At 44.1% G+C, this 23516-nt stretch overlaps 1 protein-coding gene across 2 annotated transcripts in view; it reads right to left on the reverse strand.

The window, feature by feature from the left end:
- Sp100 (SP100 nuclear antigen) overlaps nucleotides 1-23516 on the reverse strand; it is a 73042-nt gene that overhangs the window by 27040 nt on the left and 22486 nt on the right. For both annotated transcript variants that reach the window (XM_052750555.1, XM_052750554.1), the window contains exons 9-13: nucleotides 17549-17695; nucleotides 16448-16519; nucleotides 12564-12617; nucleotides 9147-9200; nucleotides 493-546 (exon numbers count right to left, since the gene is read on the reverse strand). In XM_052750555.1, the coding sequence (XP_052606515.1) occupies nucleotides 493-546; nucleotides 9147-9200; nucleotides 12564-12617; nucleotides 16448-16519; nucleotides 17549-17695 (381 nt within the window). The remainder of the gene's footprint in view (nucleotides 1-492; nucleotides 547-9146; nucleotides 9201-12563; nucleotides 12618-16447; nucleotides 16520-17548; nucleotides 17696-23516) is intronic.

The following is a 23516-nucleotide window of genomic DNA, read 5'->3' on the forward strand; positions in this document are numbered from 1 at the left end:
CTTAAGGCAGTTCAACTAAGGGTGGCTATGATCAACGTACTTTACCTACACGCAGGAAACGGTCCTAAAGGAACCTATTATTACGTCAAATTAGTGCACAGTAGCAAAAGGTATTCAATCAACATTATTAGTATTAAAACAAATAGTATGTAAAAATGTTAAATGTGTTTACTGACTAGATTGATATTTTAGTCTACAGAGCAAGAAAAGGAAAGCATATATAGAATTATCAAATTTATGCAAATAATATGTCATTTCATGCTATGCTAATATATACATTGGTATGTTCTTGAAAGATATAAACCAGTCTGTAAGAAACATAAAAGCAGAATAAAAATGATGAAAATATGATATTTTGAAAAAAATTAAATTGTCATTTTAAAAGACATTCATTTTGTCTTATCAAAGGTATAGTAAATAATAATAATAACATTTAACATAAAAATGAATTCATTTGTAACATGAAGATAGGCAAATTCCATTTGTCCTTACTTATTTTTCCACCATCCTTTCCTGAAGCAGAATTGTTCTCGACATCTTGGGTATCTACAAAGCAAAGATGGTGGTCAGAGAACTGTAAACTGTAAACAAAAGTCACAAGCATTATGACAGTTTTCATCATCACTCGGAAAGCCTGAGCACGCCTGAGTATGTGTGTGTGTGTGTGTGTGTGTGTGTGTATGAGAGAGGGTGGGGGGAGAGACTGTATGGACTGTATGTGTGTACATGCTCATATATGTATGTGTTTGTGTAGAGACCTGGGGTCTTCCTCCATTGCTTTTCACATTATTTATTTTCTATGACAAGGTCTCTCATCTGAACTTGAGCTTGCAATTGCATCGACGAGCTGGTGAGCAGGCCCCCAGGGATTTGCTGTCTCTGCTTCTTCATCACCAGGATTGCAGGTGTGTGCCATCATCCTCAGCTTTTTACATTGATCTCAGGATCTGAACTCACTGGACCTGGTCCTCAATACGACCTGCTCACAGCCAAGTGAAGCAGGGAGTGGGAACTGGTTTCCAGATTCAAATATCCTGTAGCTGGGTGACTGTCATCTCACATTCTGTGCATGAGTCAGTCTGATGTTCTCCTTGAACTATGGTCACAAGTGTCTGTTATTTCTAAGCCACCATTCTAAGGCCCCGGGGCAGACTCGTCCACCCTGTTAGATGCTTGGAGCTTTCCATTCCTGCTTCCTAACCTCTCAGCACACGCTTTGGGAAACATGTGTCACAAAACACGTATCCTTTCTAGTTCTGCTTCTAACTGTGATTTGTGAAGGATTTTCATTTTGCCCCCTCCAAAGACCTTACCCCCAACATTAGTGACTTTCTACATGTCTATGTCATATTTCTCTTTTGTTGTTCCTCACTGGATATCTGTCACTCCTAGATGATTGTGAGAGTCTCCAATTTACAGTTGAAATCAACAATAGTGATATAGAAACAATGCTGACCCAGATGATGTACTTGGTTTTGAAAATGCTGAATTTGTAGTTTGAAGTTCATCTGAGCAGAGAAGGCTAAAAAAATGTCAGTGCTTTGGACAGAGGTGCCTCACACTAATTTTAGAAAACATACCTTGTATTTAAAGATAGCTAGGCTGTGGCTGGTGACTGAAGCTCCAGGGGTGGATGAAATGCCCAGGTGAGGCTTATTGTAGTCTGGGTGAGTCACAGGGGCTGCTCTGGTGCCTCAGAACTTTACTCTGAAACTCCAGGGCAACTGCAAGCCACACCTTTGTACCAAGACGCCTTGTGTCACTTCATCTTGTCTCCCTCATTTCTTCTCCTCTTTCCTGTTTAAACCATCCCCATGCCACACCTTTCTCACCTTTTTTTTTCAGGACAGGGTTTCTCTGTGTAGTTTTGGTGCCTTTCCTGGAACTTGCTCTTTAGACCAGGCTGGCCTCAAACTCACAGAGATCCATCCGCCTGCCTCTGCCTCCTGAGTGCTGGGATTAAAGGTGTGCGCCACCACTGCCCAGTCCTTTCTCACCTTTTTTTTTTTTTTTTTTTTTTTTTTTTTTTTTTTGTTTTTCGAGACAGGGTTTCTCTGTGTAGCTTTGTGCCTTTCCTGGGACTCACTTGGTAGCCCAGGCTGGCCTGGAACTCACAGAGATTCGCCTGGCTCTGCCTCCCAAGTGCTGGCATTAAAGGCGTGCGCCACCACCGCCTGGCCCTTTCTCACCTTTTAACATGTTATCTAGTTTGGTTGGCCCACATTTCTCTGGCTGGTCCTTTATTTTCTCCCATGTGCATCTTACCCTCCCTGCTTCTCTCTGATCAAAGCTCTGGATCTGTTACTGATGAGGTGACCTCCCATCTCTGCCTCATTAGGGTTACTATTGCTGTGATAAAACATCATGACCAAAGGAACTCAGGGAGCAAAGGGTTTGCTTGGCTTACACCTCCACATCACTGTTCATCATGGAAGGAAGTCAAGACAGGAACTCAAACAGGGCAGGAATCTGGAGGCAGCTATTACAGAGGCCATGGAGGAGTGCTGCTTACTAGCTTGCTTCTCATGGCTTGCTTGGTCTGTTTTCCTAAAGAACCTAGGACCACCAGACCAAGGATGGTACCACCCACATTGGCCTGGGCTCTCTCTCATCAATCACTAATTAAAAATAAATGCCCTATAGGCTTGCCTACAGCCCGATCTTAAGGAGGTACTTTTTAAATTGAGGTTCCCTCCTCTCAGATGACTTTAGCTTGTGTCTAGTTAACATAAAACTACCCAGTACAATTGACCTCTTGTCAACTTGACACACAAAAACATCACTACTAAGCCACAACCTTTCCTTTCTCATTTATCCCCAAGATATCACATTAAAAACATTAACTTTTAAAGTTCTATAGTCTTTACAAATTCAAACACATTAAATGTTCAGTCCCTTGATCATACCCAGTCTCTTTAAAAATCCAAAACCTCTCAAGCCCTCTGTGGGCTCCTGTAAAAAGTCAAAATTAAGTTAAATGCTTTCTTACTTCAAGAGGGAAGAACCAGGGCCCAGTCACAATCAGATCAAAGAAAAACCAAACTCCAACTGTAAATAACTCAATAGTCACTGTCAAGGATCCACTTTGATCTCTGGGTTCCTCCAAGGGGCTTGGGTCACTTCCCTGGCTCCACCCTGCAGCACACACAGCTTGTCTTCTAGGCTCCAGCTGGCTCCACCCCACTGCTGCTGCTGATCTTGGTAGTCATCCATGGTACTGGCATCTCCAAAATGCTGGGGTCCTCTGCTGTAAATGGGCTACACTTTCATAAATAGCCTCTCCTGGGGTATCTTCATGGTGTCAAGCCTCAACTTCTCTACATGACCCATTCATTTCTGGGTTTTCAACTGCTGCTGAGACTGGGCCTTTACCAGTGGCCTCTCCTGGCCTCTCACAGTGCCAAGCCTCAGCTGCTCTCCATGACCAGGGCACAGTCACAATCAGATCAAAGTACCACTTAAAAACCAGTACCACCTGAGTGACTCTTACACTACCAAGTTCAGCTTCCAGTGGGAGGTACAACCTTGGCCACCTCTGGAACACAGCTTCTGTATGCCGACTCTCAGGAAACACTTCCCAGATTTCACCTCAATAGTGCTGGTCTCTTCTTAATCACCTCTAATTTCTCAGATCCATTGATCCAGCATCAATTGTCCCAGTAAAATAAAGTTTTTACTTTAGAGGTTCTGACCTCTTGCTAATCACAGCTGATTTTTAAGCTCCAACTAACCAGACACCACAAAATGGCCTGGTAAAGTTTTCCTTTCCCTCTGAAACTTCACAAGCCAGGCTTCCATCCTTTGCAATGCTCTCAACATTCTTATCTTCAAAGTTCCCACAGAACATCCCACAGAGCTCTTAACAATCTTCTAATCCAAAGTTCCAAAGTCCTTCCCCAATCTTCCCCAAAGCACAGTTAGCAATACCCCACTCCTGGTACCAACTTGTCTTAGTTAGGGTTACTATCGCTGTGATGAAACATCATGAACAAAAGGAGCTTGAGGAGGAAGGGTTTATTTGGCTTACCCTTCCAGATCACTGCTCATCATGGAAGGAAGGCAGGACAGGATCTCAAACAGGGCAGGAACCTGGAGACAGGAGCTGATGCAGAGGCCATGGAGGGTGCTGCTTACTGGCTTGCTGTCCTCAGCTTCTTAGCCTGGTTTTCTATAGAACCCAGGACCACCAGCCCAGGGATGGCACCACCTACAATGGTCTGGGCTCTCCCACATCAATCATTAACTAAGAAAATGCCCTCTAGGCTTGCCTACAGCCCAATCTCTCTCTCTCTCTCTCTCTCTCTCTCTCTCTCTCTCTCTCTCTCTCTCTCTCTCTCTCTCCAAGACAGGGTTTCTCTGTGTAGTCCTGGCTGTTCTGGAACTCATTCTGTAGACCAGACTGGCCTCAAACTCGCAGAGATCTGCCTGCTTCTGCCTCATGAGAGCTGGGATTAAAGGTGTGCACCACTACTGCCTGGCTACAGCCCAATCTTTTTTTTTTTGAGACAGGGTTTCTCTGTGTAGTTTTGGAGCCTGTCCTGGATCTCGCTCTGGCCTTGAACTCACAGAGATACTCAGAGATCTGCCTGCCTCTGCCTGTGCTGGGATTAAAGGTGTGCACCACCACTGCCTGGCTTACAGCCCAATCTTAAAGAGACACTTTCTTAATTGAGGTTCCCTCCACTCAGATGAATTTAGCTTGTATCAAGTTGACACAAGGCTATCCAGGACAGTCTCCCTTCCTGTTTTCTATTTCATTCTCTCTCTCTCTCTCTCTCTCTCTCTCTCTCTCTCACACACACACACACACACACACATCTTGATTTAGAGGCTGCCTTTACATCTGTCTTTGTCTTTATCTCCATTTCCATCACATATGTTGTTTCACCTCACAGATCACTAACATGGTAACCAAATGCCAGCTCTTTTGACACCAAACACAATCATCTCTGCCACTTTTACCAGTTCCCTGTGCTAATTCTGTGCTGCACACCTATCAGTCTCAGACTTTATCTCCATGTTTCCAGTACAACTAAGAGGCACATCTTTCCTGTTCTTTCCCCTTACATCACCTACCAAATAGACCCTGCCTCCATCAAGGAGCCCAGCAAGGTCTTTTTTGGCTCTCTCAATTTGTTAAAGACAGAGTCTGTGCAGGTATCTTTGGGAGTATTTTTGTGTGTACATGTTTAGGGAGAGAAGTAAGAAAATAAAGGAAAAGCCCCCCGCCACTACATCACAGGAAAACAAAGATCAAGGCACTATAGTTAGTTTCTCCATCATATTATATCTAATAGGCTGCATCCCTCTGACTCCCTTCCTGTATTCATCTAAGAGGTTTGGATTCATCAGGTGTGACGAAAATGAGTGGAGGTGAGACCAAGGAATGCCCTGAACATGGTCCTGCAGAGTGTTTGCACTCAAATGAGCTGAGAAAAAAAACCAGGTTCTCAGTGACTATATCCCCATCCAAGCCAGGTCAGTCTTTTCCTCCGGGCCATAGCTCATTCTCCCGCACTTGCTGCCTGCTGTCCTGCCTCTGTGTGTACCAACCCGGCTTTCTCATGTCTCCCTCTCCTGTGTTGCTTTCGTCAGTGATGCTCTGATTTATTGCTCCCCTTTATTCTCCGTCAATCATTCCTGGACATTTAGTATACAAATAGTTGCCTCTGTTCCTTCTTTTTGACAGTCTTCTTTCTTTCTTCTGTCTTCATTCATTCATTCATTCATTCCTTCACAGAATGACCATTATGGTTGAGCCTCACAGTGAACACTACAACTGATCACCACAGTGATGACTGCAACTGACCACCATAGTAACCACTATGGCTGACCCTCACAGTAAACACTACGGCTGATCACCATAGTAACCACTATGGCTGACCCTCACAGTAAACACTATAACTGACCACCACAGTGATGACAACAGCTGATCACCATAGTAACCACTGTGGCTGATCATTACAGTGAAAACTACAGCTAACTTCATCAGTGACTACGACAGTAACCAGCATAACTAAGCATCACAGTGAATACTGTAACTGACTGTCACAGTGACCACTGCACTGGCTACATCGATGACCACCAAAGTGACCACTATGACTGACAATCACAGTGACCACTGTGGTTATTGAGGTGGTCACTTCTAGTGTTCATGGAGATGGTCAGCCATAGTGACAATTGAGGTGGTCAGTTGTATGTTCACTGTGATGGTTAGTCATTCTCTCTCTCTCTCTCACTATATATATCTCAAATACATGTACATGCATACTGTATTTGCATATGTTACAATATTTTATATAATATACATCTTAGGATCTGTGTGAGTGCATGCCCCTATGTGCAGGTGCATATGTGCAGGGGAATAAGCATGCGATTGTATGTTGAGGTCAGGGGCAACCTTGGGTGCCATTCTGTAGTCATACTCCTCTTTTGGAACAGGAGCCCCAGGGATCCTCCTGTGTCCACTTCCTCTGAGCTGGGATTACAAGCATATGGCATGCTTTTTTAAAAAAAAAACAAAAAAAAAAACAAAAACAAAAATAAGGTTTTGGGGATCAAATTCAGTCCTTTGCAAACATTTTATCAACTGAACTTTGTCCCAAGCCGTGTGTGTGTGTGTGTGTGTGTGTATGTGTGTGTGTGTGTGTGTGTGCTGTCCATGTATGTGCACATGTATAAGGAGGCCAGAAGTTGACATTAGTGTGTTCCACCATTCTCCACATTATTTATGGAGGCAGGGTGTCTCAGTGAACCCAGGAGCTTGCCTGATTTGGCTAGTCTAACTAGCCATCTAGTCCAAGGGATCCCCTCTCTGTCTCCCATACAGTGGGGTTACAGGTGGGCTGCCACGCCTGCTTGGCTTTTATATTGGTGATAATAATCTGAACACTAGTTCTCACAGTTGGGCAGCACGCACTTTAATCCACTGAGCCATCTCCCTATCTCCTTACATGTTTTTAATGTTATTAAATATGCTTTCTTGGTTATATAAGGTTCTGATACATTCAACCGAATATTCTGAGTTCCTGACCACCTCTTTGGATTCTGACCATGCAAACACAGCTTTCCTCCTCCTGTTACACACAATAGCCACTGATTGTGAAACACATGGGCTGCTAGATCTCAGTCTTCATTTTTTTTTGAAACTCTTACACATTTGTACACTACTTTCCTCTACTCAAAATGAGAATAGCAAGAATTAGCCTGCCTAAATCTCAAGGCTGTCATGATCTCACCAAAAATACATTGAGATAACATAATACAATCTAACTAGGTGGTCAAGGACATCTATCAGAAACTATGCTAAATTTGACAATGGTTAGTCTGAAACCAATGCTTGGTTAGTTGTAATTTGAGTCTTTTACAATTACAAATGATGCAAATATACAGTCTTTGTGCTAGTAGGTATCTTAGTCAATGTTCTATTGCTGTGAAGAGACACCATGACCACAGCAACTTTTATAATGAAAAACATTTAACCGGGGCTGGCTTACAGTTTCAGAGGTTTAGTCCATTATCGTCATGGCAGCACATAGGCAGATATGGTGCTGAAGAGGTAGCTGACAATTCTACATCTGGATCAGCAGGCAGCATGAAGAGAGAGAGACTGGGCCTGGCTTGAGCATTTGAAATGCCAAAGTCCACCCCCAGTGATGTATTTCCTCCAACAAGGCCACACCCACTCCTAATCTCTGTCAAGCAGGCAATAACCAAGCATTCAAATAAATGAGCCTATGGAGGCCATTTCCTACTCAAACCACCCCGGTAGGCATGACAGTGGATGTAAAAATATATCATTATTTTGCTATGTATTTCTCCTACATTAACAATATATAAATATGTACTTTTAGTTGAACATGAGTTAAACTGTTAAACATGAGTTTATTGTCATTTCCTGCCTCCTACACTCTCTAAAATTAAAAAGGAGCTCCCAGGATAGCCAGATATACAGCAGTCACGGTGCTTAGAATAAAACGCATCTAGTCACAGTGCTTTTCAGTCATCAGATTCCTGACATTCCGCAGACCAAGGCTGGGCATCCTAATCTTCTGCACCTGATCCACTTCTTAGGTATTCCTGAGATTCCTCCCCAGCACTCAGTTCAGAAGAGGAGCTACTGTATACTCCTGTAGGAAGAAGGAAAAGTCCTGAACAGTTCTAGTCTATGTCTGAGGAGCCAATCCAGAAAAAGACTCTGGATGAGAAAAACCGAAAAAGAGGGCTGGGGAAATGGCTCAGTCGGCAAAGTGCTTGCTACTAAGCACGAGGACCCAAGTTCAGATCCCCAGTACTTGTGTAAAGAACTGGGCGCAGCAATGAGCGTCTACGGTCCCAGAGCTGAGGAGAAACAGACAAGGGAGTCCCTTTACCAGTGAGTTCCAGGTTCAGTGAGATGCCCTTGTCTCAAATAAATGAGGTAGAGAGACCAAAGACGATATTTAACATCAACTTCTGGCCTCTACACATATGCACAGGAACACACACATGGAAACAGCAATCTGTATGAGTGCGTAGGAAGGCACAATCCTGCCAACCTCACAGGCTGCAGGACTGTCCCTCCCCACCTGCCAGCCTGTGAAGGAGGAGGATGGGGAGGGGTTGGGGCAATCCTGTAGCCTATGTGAGAAGGGATGGACAGACCTGCAGTTTATTTGGGAGGCACAGAGACAATCCTGTCAGCAGGCCAACCTGGCCTTTATATGAGCTGTTGGCCAAACTTACTCCAGAAAATGTCCCCAGTGCTGAGGCTGGGGCCAACTTTGCTATGGTGGCCATTCTCTCCCGTGACCATTTCTTATACCCCATGCCCCTTCTGAGATTTATTTGTGCACCATCTGCTTTTATTTCTGAGTGTTATGGAGTTTGGAGCATGGCGGTGACATAACCAGTCTTTAAGATCTCAGGGCCCTAGGTGATCATGTGAAATAAAGTGAACTCTCAACCTGGGATCCACTTCATCCTCTTGGGTGAAAAGTAAGCTCGTTCTGTTGAACATTGTGAGACCTGTGTGTCATAGCAAATAGCTCAAACTTACCTGAATCAAAAAGCATCATCTAAATGATCTAAAATCACAGCTAATGCTGTCTAAGCTTTAGTTACACAGAGAAGTATTTGCTACATTTAGAATTTTAAATTGTTCTTACGTCTTATCCGTCTGTATCTTTTGCTGGTGCTCGAGCTATCAGTACCAGAAGTACCTGGAAAGAAAACCAACAATGTGAACTAAAATGGTCATGGGAATTGACTACGTAAATCATGGACTATTGGACTACACAGATGCTTTCATGATATTTCCTGCTTCTTTCCTTCCAAATAGTATTGAGATCCATAGTCATTTAGTTCTCACTGCAAACCATCCCGTGAATTCAATATTTGGGGTCTGAGGGGTCTGGCCGTATGTAATAATAAAAGCCCTGCTTCAACTACAATGATCTCATTAAGCCCCAATTCATAATGATTTTGAATGAAAGAAAAAGAGGACATGGCTGCTCTGAGTATGGGTGAGGAGGAGGTTTATTATAAATATGAGGAAGATGCTATGGAACAAGCTTTTTGAACACTGTGAGGATGTGTCTTTGCCAAGGCGCCTTCTGATTGGTTTAATAAAAGAGCTGGAGCTGTGCAGTGGTGGCGCATGCCTTTAATCCCAGCACTCGGGAGGCAGAGCCAGGCGGATCTCTGTGAATTTGAGGCCAGCTCCATCTACAGAATGAGATCCAGGACAGGCACCAAAATTACAGAGAAACCCTGTCTCAAAAAACCAAAAATAAAAAAATAAACAAAAAATAAAAAAAAAATAAAAGAGCTGACTGGCTGGTAGCTAGGCAGGAGGTATAGGTGGGACAGTTAGACAAGAGGACTTTGGGAGGAAGAAGGGCGGGGTCTTAGGAGTCACACGAGCCGCAGAGGGAAGTGAGATGAACTTGCTGTGTTGAAAGATGGTACAACCACGTGGCAGAGGGTAGATAAGAAATATGGCCGGGGAGCTGGAGAGATGGCTCAGCCATTAAGAGCACTGGCTGTTCTTCCAGAGGTCCTGTGTTCAATTTCCAGCAACCATATGGTGGCTCACAACCATCTATAATGAGATCTGGTGCCCTCTTCTGGCTTGCAGGGACATATGCAGGTAGAACACTGTACATGTAGTAAATAAATCTTAAAAAGAAAAAGAAAAAGAAAAAGAAAAAAAGAAATATGGCCAGGCAGAGGTGGCACACGCCTTTAATAGCAGCACTTGGGAGGCAGAGCCAGGCAGATCTCTGTGTGTTTGAGGCCAGCCTGCCCTACAGGGCGAGATCCAGGGCAGGTATCAAAACATCACAGAGAAACCCAGTCTCAAATTAACCCAAAAAATCCAGAAAGATTTATGGGCTGGAGAGATGGCTCAGTGGTTAAGAGCATTGATTGCTCTTCTGGAGGTCCTGAGTTCAATTCCCAGTGACCACATAGTGACTCACAACCATCGTTGTGAGATCTGGTGCCCTCTTCTGGCCTGCAAGGGCACATGCAGGCAGAATACTGTATACATAATAAATTTTTTTTTTCTTCCCAGACAAGGTTACTCTGTGTAGCTTTGGAGCCTGTCCTGGAACTCACTCTGTAGCCCAGGCTGGCCTTGAACTCACAGAGATCTACCTGCCTCTGCCTCTCAGTGCTGGGATTAAAGGCGTGAGCCACCACCGCCCATCTAATAAATAAATCTTTTTAAAAATATGGCTTAATTTAAAATGTAATAATTAGGTAATAACCAGCCTGAGCTATTGACTGAGCACTTATAAATAATAACAAGTCTTCGAATGGTTATTTGGGAGCTGCTGCCAAGACACAGAGAAACTCAGCCTGCAGGAAGAGAACAGACAGAAGCATCTGGAAGGGTCCAGACTGAACCAGGTAATGACATGGGGCCGTAAGAGCTAGGAATGGAGACAGCCAGTGGCCAAAAGGCCAAGAGAGCAAGAGACCATGTGTCCAAAATGCCTGAGTTTATTTTAGGACCAGAAGCTGGCGGAAGAGAAGTGAACCCCAGCCCCCTGGAGGGAGAGGTTTAGTGGAGGGGACGAGGTGAGAAGTGTTGGGAGGATCCACGTGTACTGAGTGAGATTTGTCCCAGGTTTCTTTGAGACATTAAAGATTTCTTTAAAAAAAAAAATCCAGAGGAGAGAATGGTCTCCCAGGTGGCCTGTGGTATGCTGTGCTGTGTGGTCAGAATAAACCACAGCAGAGAGCAGAAGTTCTGAGCTCAGACTCTGATGTCCCGGAGTGGAGACAAGCCAGCCTTATGTTTTTCACCTAGCTCATTGCTCAGTACTGAGCTCCAGGCTTCTGTAAGAATCATTTTCTTTCTTTCTTTTTTGCTGTTGTTGTTTTGTTTTGTTTTTATTTGCTTGTTTGTTCTGAGACAGAGTTTCTCTGTGTAGCCTTGGCTGTCCTGGAACTCACTCTGCAGAGCAGGCTGTCCTCAAACTCACAGAGATCCTCCTGCCTCTGCCTCCAGTACTGGAATTAAAGGTGTACCATGCGCCACCACTGCCTGGTTTACTTTCTGGATTCAGAAGAGTTGTGATTACAGAGCTGAGGAGATGACCCAGATGACTCAGTGACTTTGATTGAGAATCCATGTTTTTTAAAAAAAAGCTGGTGACGGTGGCATGCACTTGTAACCCCAGGGCTGGGGAGGTGGAGACAGCTAGTTCCCTGGGGCTCACTGACCAGCCAGCCCACCCTGCTGATGAGCTCTAGGCCATTGAGAGACTCTGTCTCATAAATAAACAGTAGTGCGCGCACACACGCGCACACACACACACACACACACACACACACAGAAAGACAGAGACATACAGAGAGAGACAGAGAAACAAAGAGAGACAGAGAGACAGAGATAGATGGAGACAGAGACAGAGAGAATGTGGTATGCTAAGATCCTCACTGCAGAAATGTGGCTAAGGGACAATGTCAATTGGGGAACCAAGAAAGAAGAAAATTCTAGTTAGAAGAAACTAGAAAAAATTTGCAAAGTTCTGAAATGCCAGGGCAAGCAGGTCCCTACCCTTGGAACCCATGTGACCTCTGGGTACCATTTCATCTCATCACCTAAGCCTGAAGCTGAGGAAACTCTCACATCACACTTTTCTTTTACTTGTTCTGTTGGGGTCTGCTGTGGCTTTTGTATCCTGGTCAACAGGTTTTGACAGCTTTGCTTTCCTCTTGGGGTGATTATGGGAGTGTGATATAAAGATGGCGGCTCTTCCACTTCTATTTCCTGATGGCCACTGGGAACAGGGCCAGGTAACTCTTCCACCTAGAAATCCGTACAATATTTGCTGAGGTAAAAAACTGAGCTTCTGTGAAACATTAAAGACCTTTACTATGTGAAATCATTAACTTCTTTGGATTCATTCATTATAGCAGTTAGTCTACCTGATCAATTTAGAAGTTAAAGCAGGAATTCCCTAAAATTAAAAGCAAATTTGTATTGTACTTTGAATAGATCCTAGAAGAGTGAGTCTCTTGTTGAACACACAGTTCATCAATGGCCTTGAAGAACCCTCATTTTCTCTCACCTTTTCTCTTGTTTGTTATTCTGGATGTGTGAGGTTCTCTGGAATCCAAAGGCTCTGTTAGATAAAAGGAAGAAAAACCATTATTTGTATGCAAAGTCAAGTTCTGTGGTCTTAGGACAGTCTGAAGGAATGCTCCTCCTCTACTGGGGTCTATCCTGCATTGCTCTTTAATTTTTTGTGGCCATCTGTACATGGCTCTTGAGCACTACGAGCTCTAGTTTTCTCATGTATAAATGAGCAATAACCTAGTTACCATGCTTCCCTGCTAAGGTTCTGTGATGACCAGGTACTACTTTCTTCATTAATATCCTATAAAAAAAACTTAACATATGCCAACATCTTAACCATAACATAGACAGGGATATCTAGAGCTGCTTTTTAAAAAAAGATTGAAAACTTTTTATTTTATACATGATTGTTTGCATGTATGTGCATCACATGCACACTTGGTGCCCTTGGAGATCAAAAGGGGGTGTCAGTCCTGGAAAGAGAGGTACACTTGTGAGTCACCTGATGTGAGTGCTGGTAACCAAACCTGAATTCTCTGCAAAAGCAGCAAGTGCTTTTAACTGCTAAGCATCTCTCCAGCCCTTAGGTCAATTTTATCTGCTTAATATGTAAATAGAACAAATTACTCTTTGTAGACTTTCTAAGCTAATGATGAATAACAACATTGCCAACAGATAGAGGAATTCTATGCTTACTATGCTCCAGCAGAAACTAAATGTACTATTTCAACTCTTTAGTGTATTAATAGATATGATCTCATGGAGTAAAGAGAGTCCTTTTACTAGTATATTTCTTGTTATATTTCATCTTATCTCTCAGCTGGGCTTGTCCAGATAAGCCATTCTGTGATGAGTTTTGATTTCCCAGTCAGACCAGAGAAAAAAGTGCAAAAAATGGTACCCTAGAGTTGCTGAATCAAGGCTTATGGAGAATGCTTGGATTATAATTCAAGACATTACAATTCAATTTGGACATCCCATAGTCCAGACGTCGCAGTTCTAATCATCTTAACTGGTACAATCCACTGCCATGAGCATGTGGATTCTCAGGCCCCCTTCCTTCATTTGACTCTAACGTGTCATGGGTATTGATCACTGATTCTTTGGAATCCCCTGGTTGTGAGCAAGAAACCAATTTAGCAGAAAATTCCCTAACAAGAAATTTTAGAGATACCCTGAAACCCTTTAAAAAGCCTGGCCTCCATCCAGACCACATGGGTCTGCCTTTCTAAATTACCAAAACAGTAGGATAGTGAAACTCCATTTTGATCCCCAAGGCAGATGCAATTTACCAGCAAGGCATTGTCTGACATCACTTGGCCCTTCCTTTCCTAATACTTTCACTTCTTACCCCTCCTACTCATCTTTCTGAATTCCCATCATCTCTGCTTTTGTGTTCCTTGTAGGAAAACCTTGAAAGTCTTATGTTGAAAAGCCTGAGGCACATGAGCATGAGTACCTGGGTTGAATATCCACAACCCATGTAAGGAGCTGAGCATGGTGACTCACACCTGTAACCCCAGAGCTAGAGAGAGGGGGTGAGGGTCTCTGAGGCTCACTGGCCAGACAGTGTAGCCTAATCAGTGAATTCTAGCCCCCCATGAGAGACTCTCAAAAAAAAAACAAGGTGAATGTCTCTTTAAGAGCAACATCTGATACTGACCACCGGCCTCCACAAGTACATACGCACATGAATGTACACACACACACACACACACACACACACACACACACACACACACACACCCGTTGAAAATCTTATGTTGAACATTCTCCATCAATCTGGTACCTCCTACATTTCTATGAAAAATAATATTTTGCTTTTGAACCATAGACACATTTGAGAACTCAGGGGATGGGGCTGTTTGTTCACACTTACAGAGTGTGTTCACAGTCTAAAACCTGAAACACATTTCTACTTCCCTTCAAAGACACACAAGTGACTAGACCGAAGCCACTGTTTCAAAGTCTGCCTTTTCGTGACCTTAAGACCAAGAAGCATTTCCATTTGATCTCAGATCTTGCCCTAGTGTATTTTCTCTGAGGAAGCACATTCCAAAAATCTTCTGCATCTAGGAAAGGAATGACTAAGGGGCACACTATAGAATCTTAAATCTTCCAACAACCCAGATAGGGCTGAGGTAATCCAACATTTTGATTCTCTCTCTTGCTGTGGGATGTTCTCTATGTTATGAATGTGCTGCTCTGATCGACTGATAAATAAAATGCTGATTGGCCAGTAGCCAGGCAGGAAGTATAAGAGAGAGAAGAATTCTGGGGAGTGGAAGACTGAGGCAGGGAGACGCTGCCAGCCGCCATGATGAGAAGCAACATGTAAAGATACTGGTAAGCCACAAGCCATGTGGCTACTTGTAGATTAATAAAAATAGGTTAATTTAAGATATAAGAACAGCTAGCAAGAACCCTGAGCCATTAGGCCATATAGTTTATAAGTAATATAAGTCTCTGTGTGTTTACTTGGATGCGGGACTGGCGGGTGAGAGAGAGATTTGTCCTGACTGTGGGCCAGGCAGGACCAGGAAAACTTCAGCCACACTCTCTCTCATCCTCGCCTTCCTGTGTTTCTGTTTGTTTTGAGAGAGTCGTGTGCAGCCAGGAATGACCTTGAGCGCCTGATCCTCCAGGCTCTACCCCCTGAGCGCTGGGATTACACTCATGACATCACACCCAAAAACCTTCCTACAGTTTATGAAAGGAACAACTCAGAACCCAGGATATCCTGCCGGTCTAATGCTCTGTTAGACTTTGGAGACGATATAGACACATGTTGTCTATGATTGGGTTTTTTCAACTAGGAAAAAAAGGATGTCAATGTCTGTTCTATTTGTTCTTTAAGGATGTTCTAAAGAAAGAAGTGCACATTATTTGTAAAGTCTTTCGAAAACTCGCTCCATAAGCCACGACTTGATGAAGAAATTTGTTAGAAACAGTAGTTTAGGTTTCAGAATGTTTTACCTCAAACCTCTATTTCTGCCTACATAAGATTTAGCTGGATGAGTTGTCCTGGGACTCTAGTCTAAATTTCTGCTCAGATGACATGATGATCTTACAATAAAAGAGTGAAAAGCTTTCTGCTCTCTCTAGAAACCATTGAATGAGTCTAACTCTTAATAAACACAATAATTAGTTTAGAAAACAAACTCCTTGAGGCCAGAGGGATGGCTCAATAGTTAAAGTGCTTGTTGCACAAGCATGAGGACCTGACTTCAGATCCCCAGCACCCATGATATGAAGTCAGACACGGTAAATGGGTCTATAATCCTAGGGTTCATACAGCAGGACAGGAGGCAGAGAGAGCATCCCTGGAAGCCTGTGGTCCAACTAGTCTGGCAAACACATCAATGAACAAGATGCTGGGACTCAGACAAAGTGGAAGGTGAGGACGAACACCTGGGATTGTCTTCTGACCTCCATGAACATGCACACCAGTACTTGTACACATGAACACATGCCTGGATGCGCGTGCGTGCGTACACATGCACACGCACACGCACACACACACATATACTTGCGCCTGTTTTGGTCATGTTAACAATGGATGACTATATTTACTAATAGGATCCATTGATTGACTAGCTTAATACCCAAAACCATATGCAATGATTTCCCTGCATTTCTCAAAAGAATCAAGTAGGGGTTGGGGATTTAGCTCAGTGGTAGAGCACTTGCCTAGCAAACCCAAGGCCCTGGGTTCGGTCCTCAGCTCTGGAAAAAAAAAGAATCAAGTAAAATTCAATGCATGGAACAGTTCCCAAGGATTTGTTATATAGAACAGACTCGGAACAAAACCCATCATAAAACAGTGGCTTGAGATTAAGATGCCCACAGCCTGTCTTGCTCTCTGGGCTTCCTTACTTGACTGGCAGATGATTGAGGTGGATTCTTCTTCTGAGTTGTTTCCATCATCAGAATCCTCGCTGCTGAGGACTGTACAAAGGAAAGAAAAGTCCCTTAAGCATCTTAGTGTAGTTGGACTTTCTTTGGACCTCCAGCTTACAAATAATGACACAGAGACCTCTTATTAATTATGGTCTTAGATTAGGCTTGCTGCCAATTAGCTCTTAAAACTTAAATTAACCCATTTATATTACTCTTCATTCTGCCACGTGACTCGTTACCTCTCCTCAGTCAGCACATCTAACTTCTTCTGCATCTGGCTGGCAAATCCCCACCTCTCAGATTCTTCCCAGAGTCTCTGCCTGAAGTCCCGCCTATCCTCTCCTGCCTAGCTATTGGCCATTCAGCTCTTTATTAAACCAATCAGAAGGTGCCTTAGGCAGGTGAGGTAAAACAGTGGCATCTTCACTCAGTGTGATCAAATATCCTACAACATCTTCGGGGTGACAGCAGTGCACATGGTAGGGAACACCTGAGTGTGAACATGAGGAAGACCTGAACAGCTAACTCAAGGTTGTATCCCATTCTTTGCAAGGCTGTTAACTCAAGGTGGGACCAATAACTGACCCAATTGTCACAGGTGGTCCCTCCCAGCCCCTGACATGTATCTTGTCTCCACCCTCATTCTGGTTCACTTCCTCACGTCTTCACCTGCCTCTTTTCTTCACTCCTATTTTATTCTTTAGCTTTCTTCTTGGCTCTGTCCATCACTCCTGTTCTTCATCTGTATTCAGTGATGGACCTCTTCATACCTCTGTCTCTTCTCATAAATATTTTGGTTCCCTGTTTTTTTCCTCTCTTTTTCCTTAACTCCTACTGCCCCCTCTCCCCACACACCTACCTTCTCTTTCTTTAGAAAGAAAAAAACTTTCAACATTTATTAACCTCCATTTCTGCCTTTAATTTTTTCAAGTTCCTTCTGCTAAGCTGAAGGTTGGCTTTGGTGGGCCTCCTTCCCTTCCTGCCTCCACCTGGCTATCTGACTGCCCCAAAGGACCCTGATGACATATCGAAGGCCCTAGCTTGGGAACCTGTAACAATTATTTCAGTCATCCTCACCTATTATCTCAGGTGCCTGGTTGTGGTTGGTCCTTGCCTGGGTCTGTTGTTCACCATCCAAGGAAAATGATGAATTTTCCTTTTTTATATCTACCAGATGCACAGAACAGGGCTGTATTTGGTTTCCATGGCTGAGTAGCACTGCTCCTGGGCCAAATTACAATGGATAAATTATTTTCAGGGACTGAGGAGACAGTTGAGGCTGTAAAATGTAAAGACACCTAAGGTGGCATCCATTTGCAATCCCAGCACTCAGGAGATAGAGACAGGTGGATCCCAGGGCATCACTGGCCAGACAGCCTGTCTAGCCTAGTTAGTCAGCAAGGTCCAGCCCCCCCACCCAAATAAAAAGGTGGATGATAACTGCAAAGCACAACACAACCAGAGGTTGACCTCTGGCCTCTGCACACACATGCACATGCAGACCAGTATACACATGTGTATACACACAAACACACACATAGAGATACACAAAGAATTTCCATTGAACTCCGTGGAATTCTTTTTGAATGCAATGAATGACCCTCCCCCTGTAATCCCACCCCACTCTGTTCTCCCTCCCTTCTACCCACAGAATCCTTGGATAGATAGTTGGTTTTGATATTTTAAAGATAAAAAAATAACTCAGCAAGGCAGTGCTACACCTGCAATCCCAGCACTTGGAAGGCTAAGATGGGAGGAACATTAAGTTCAAGGGCAGCCTGGGCTACATAGAAAGACCCGGTTTCCAAAGAAACAACTGAAGAAAAAATTAAAATTTTAACTGCAGTATAGCATTCATATATAAAAGTGGGATTTAAATGATTGTAAAGAGAAACTATCACTTGGAAACAAAAATCATATGACCGACACTCCGGGGCCTCTGGGTAACTTGTTCTAACTGTCCCCATGGTCGTTCTCAAAGTCAACAACCATCTCCAGTTTCAAGACCTAGATTAATTTTGCTACTTATGTAACTAATATAAAAGAAATCATAACCATGTTATCGTTTCTCTGTTCTCAAAGAAGCCAAACACTCCCAGATTTATATACGTACATATGTGTGTATATATAAGTAATATGTATATATTAATATGTTTGTGAGAGTCTTCTATATTATTTTTGTTGTTATAGAAATATGCTGACTAAGCCAGGCAGTGCTTGCACATGCCTTTAATCCCAGCAACTGGGAGGCAGAGGCAGGTGGATCTCTGAGTTTGAGGTCAGCCTGGTCTACAGAGCAAGTTCCAGGACAGCCAGCCAGGGATACACAGAGAAACCCTGTCTCAAAAAACAAAAGACAAGAAACAACAAACAAACAAACAAAAAAGAAATGTGCTGACTTACTCTGCTTCAATTATTTAGTTTTTAAGAAAAATACTGCTAGGAGCAGTCTTTCTTATTGTATTTTGAGTCACTTGTTTTGAGACAGGGTTGCATGTAGCCCAGGCTTGTCTCAAACTATGTAGCTTGAGGATGAACTAGAACTCCTCATCTTCTATCTCTCTTCCTCCTCCTGAATTCTAGGACTGAGGTATATGTTTTACACCCAGCCTTTCCTCTGTCTTCTGATTAACACACGTTTCTCCTCTTCTCTGCTGAGGAATTAATTGTTAAGCTCTGGGACATGTATGTTTTCAAATTTAAGAGCTTACATCCAACTGTCTCCCAAAATCACATGGTTTCCAGAAACAGCAGAAGCTGAAGAGTTGGGGCATAGTCAATGCAAGAACCTAAAGAGAGAAGGTGTGGTGGGGTGTGGTAGAACCTGAAGAGAGAAGGTGTGGTGGGATGTGGTGTTAGGGTAAGAGGCAAGCGATGGAGCAGGAGCATGGCTGCCAGCCTTCCTTGTCACCCCAGTGCAGACAGGGGCCGAGAGCTGAAGAAGGCATTGGGCTCTAAAGCCTTGGGAACTGGTTTGCACTTATTTTATTTTTGTTTTATGTAGGTAAGTGTTTTCCCTGTGTGGTAGTTTGTGCACGCAGTGTCTGAGGAGGTCAGAAAAGGGTGTCAGATTCCCTGGAACTGGAGTTAGAGATGGTTGTGGATGCTGGGAACCGAACCTGGGTCCTCCGCGAGAGCAGACAATCTTCATAATCACCGAGCCATCTCTCCAGCCCAATTCAGTTTTGGGAGATCTTTCTTTGGCAAAAGATAAGAGATTTGAAGGGAGGGGCAAAGTCAAACAAAAGCCTTTGCTCTAGTGTAAGTGAGGGTGACAGGGTCCTACACGGGGTGACTGGGCCAGGCATGCACACACAGGGGCAGGCATGCACACACAGGGGCAGGCATGCACACACAGGGGCAGGCATGCACACACAGGGGCAGGCATGCACACACAGGGGCAGGCATGCACACACAGGGGCAGGCATGCACACAAGGGCAGGCTGGAGATGGGTGGAAGTTGTAATTAAAGCAGCGTCAAATAAGGTGAGAGAAACTTTAAGCCACTGAGTTGGGGGCATCTGTTATATCATTGAGCAGAAGGTGCCAAACAACCTCTACATAGAGACATTCTTCGGGTTTTTGGAAGGTCTCCAAGGCACTTGGAAAAATGAGGCAGGAGGGCAGGCCTGGGCCAGAGATGCATGTTTAGGAAGCAGCAGATCTGATACAGTGATTAAGCACAAGAAAAGAGAAGCCTCTTGCAATCTGAGGGGATTACAGGGTCATTATGCCACAGGGACATCCTACCCTTATCAGCGGAAGTGACATGTCAGTTTCCCCCATTTTCACGGCCCATTCTGCCAGTTTCCCAGATCTGCCTCTTTGTGCCTTGCCTGTCTCCCCCTTCGTCTTTGCCTTTCTATTTTCCTGCTCATACTTTGCTCCCTCTGTATGTTTTACATGGATTGGTTGATTGATTATACATTTACTTATTTAGCACGTGGGCACGTAGCACATGTGTGGCGGTCAGAAAACAGCTGTGGGGCGGCTTCTCTCTTTTTACCAAGTGGGCCTGGAGCTCGAACACAGGTCTTCAGTGGTGAGGACTACCTCACTGGCCCCCTCTGTATTTTAAAAGTCACTTTATTTCAGGGCCAGGACCAAGGTGAGGCAGCGGTAGTACTTTGAGCATTCGACTAAGGAGGTGAAGAGGAGAGAGAGAGAGAGAGAGAGAAAGAGAGAGAGAGAGAGAGAGAGAGAGAGAGAGAGAGAGAGAGAGAGAGAGAGAGAGAGACCCTCCTCATCACACTCGGTGCCCTGGGGAGTCTCCTCGCCACACCTAGTGTCTGTCCTGTCACCCCTCCTGGATGTCTCAGGTCATCCTTCTCCTTTATGTTTCTTTCCAGCTCCCCAGCATCACCAATGTCCTCCTATCAGCACTGCCCAGTCTTGTATCTGAAGGGCTTTCCCTGGGCTTCCTTCCTTGACATGCTGATTGGAAATGTCCCACAGGCTTTCTGTTTCATGTGAACTTCTAGGAAGAAAGGGACTAGTCATTTCATCAGCCAACATGGGAATGCTTGGGCTCCATGCTATTCTAAAATGGCCCGCCCACCCACCATCGCCATTTATTCTTCTCTAGTTGATCCCTCCCTTTCCGCTTTCCTTGCTTTCTCTTCCCAGGGCACCCTCTACTAAAGAGAACAACATCCATTTTCCCTCTCACAAGTGCTAAAGTCACCCAGAGGCTGTGGTATGAAGCCCATGCGTCTGCGTGGGTGTAGACAGCATAGAAGAAAACAAAAAAGAAACTGTTTGCTATCCTAGAAAAGCAGAGAATAATTTAAAAATGTGGAGGGACAGAGAAAGCTGGTTTGAAAGCAATCTAATAATCACCCGCCAACCCAGCCCTCCCCGACAACAGACTGAACATCTGTATGCATGAAAATAACTTCCTAATGGCTAAGGGAACTGAGTGAGCACCTAGAGGAGGCAAGAAAATAAGAAAAGATATATTGGGGTTGGTAGAGACAGCAACTTTAAATAATCCCTAACCCAAGCAGTACAGCATGGAGAGCGACACCTTCTGGCTGAGGGCAGAACAGAGAAGCCAAGAACCAGGTTTTCCTTGGACCTCAACACTGGTGCTGCTGCAGTGAATTCAGCACTAAATAGGCCCCGATGAGGTCCAGGCCAGTACCTGTGACATGAGTCTCCAAGCCTGCCACACCCTATAGTCCCAGGCTCTTGACCACTGGCTCACCTCAGAATCTAGGCCTAGTTCCTTTGTAAAGGAACAGGAAAAGAAAAACCTTAAAGAGACAACAGAAAACTTTCCAAATTTATGGAAAGATGTCCAGGTAGAAGGCAGAAGGTCTCCTGTCTGACTTAAGACATATCACAACAAATGAGGTTGAAATACAATTAAAAATCACCTATTTTAAAAAAGGGCCAGGATCAGATGTCTTCCTAATATGAAAGTCAGAAATTACATTGCAATTATAACTCAAAGTCACATACAGGAACTCATAGCAAACACTGGTTCTTAATGGTGAAAAGCTTTCCACTTACTTATTTATGTGAGACAGGGTTTCTCTGTGTAGCCTTGGCTGTCCTGGAACTCACTATGTAGACCAGGCTGGCCTCAAACTCACAGAGATCCACCTGCCTCTGTCTCCCGAGTGCTGGGATCAAAGGCATGCGCCACCACTGCCCAGCTAAGCTTTTCCTTTATAAAAGGATGCCCAAGCTCAATACTTCTATAGGACTGTGAAGGAACAACAGGAACACAAAGGTGCCCAGCACCATGGTCAGGGAAGCACAATGAGATGCCTCCTCACACTGGATAGAATGGCCACCACCAGAAAGACAAGCGAGAGTAAGTGTTGGTGTTGCTGTGGAGAAAGGGAGACACTGTAGGCTGTGAGTGGGGATGTAAATGCCTACAGCCATAGAAAAAAACAGTATGTAGTTTCCTCAAAAAACAAACAAACAAAAAGAACCTGAAAGTAGAACCATCATGTGATTAGACAATCCTCTCTACTGCACACATAACTTGGAGAATTAAAATCGGTCTGTTAAAGAGGCGTCTTCACTTGTCACAGCTTGACATAGCTGTGGACATGTGGACATATGCAGTCAGCCTAAACAACTACCAGCAGCTGGAGAGAATGTGGTGTCCACACAGGATAGATACCCAGTCGGCCTTAAAATGAAGGAGACCGCATCAGCGGAGACAATATGGATGAACATGAGCATCACACGAGGTAAGCCAGGCATAGAAAAGCAAAAGCTATACGATTTCACTGTAGGTGGCATGGAAAGAGTCCGATTCGGGGGGGTAAAGTGGGCATGAGGAGGGGCTGACGCCACAGTGGACATAAAACTTCAGCCAGGAAGAGGAAGTTCAAGATGTCCATTATACAACATCGTGAGTTCTTAAGGAAACGCTGAGGTCATACATTTAAAGTATTCTTACCAAAAAAGTGTATGTGAGGTAATACACATACCTTGATGTAGCCATTTCACAGTGAATATTTATTTTTTTTTATTTTTTTATTTATTTTTTTATTTTTTTGGTTTTTCGAGACAGGGTTTCTCTGTGTAGCTTTGCGCCTTTCCTGGGACTTGCTTGGTAGCCCAGGCTGGCCTCGAACTCACAGAGATCCGCCTGGCTCTGCCTCCCGAGTGCTGGGATTAAAGGCGTGCGCCACCACCGCCCGGCCCACAGTGAATATTTAAAACAGCATGCTGCCTCTGAAATTTTGTGTGTGTGTGTGTGTGTGTGTGTGTGTGTGTGTGTGTGTGTGTGTGTGTTGCTGGGATTGAACTAAAGACCTCACTCATGCTAGACAAGTATTCCACCACTGAGCTGTACTCCCAGCCCCAAACATACATAATACTTTTTTCAATAGTCAATTTTGAAAATGGTTAAGATCTTTTTTTTTTTTTCCAAGACAGGGTCTCTCTATGTAGCTTTGCGCCTTTCCTGGAACTCACTCGGTAGCCCAGGCTGGCCTCGAACTCACAAAGATCCACCTGGCTCTGCCTCCTGAGTGCTGGGATTAAAGGCGTGCACCACCACCACCCAGCGCACGCCTTT

This window comes from Peromyscus californicus, unplaced genomic scaffold, assembly GCF_007827085.1.
Source record: "Peromyscus californicus insignis strain IS unplaced genomic scaffold, ASM782708v3 Scaffold_21__1_contigs__length_65335640, whole genome shotgun sequence".
Lineage (NCBI taxonomy): Eukaryota > Metazoa > Chordata > Mammalia > Rodentia > Cricetidae > Peromyscus > Peromyscus californicus.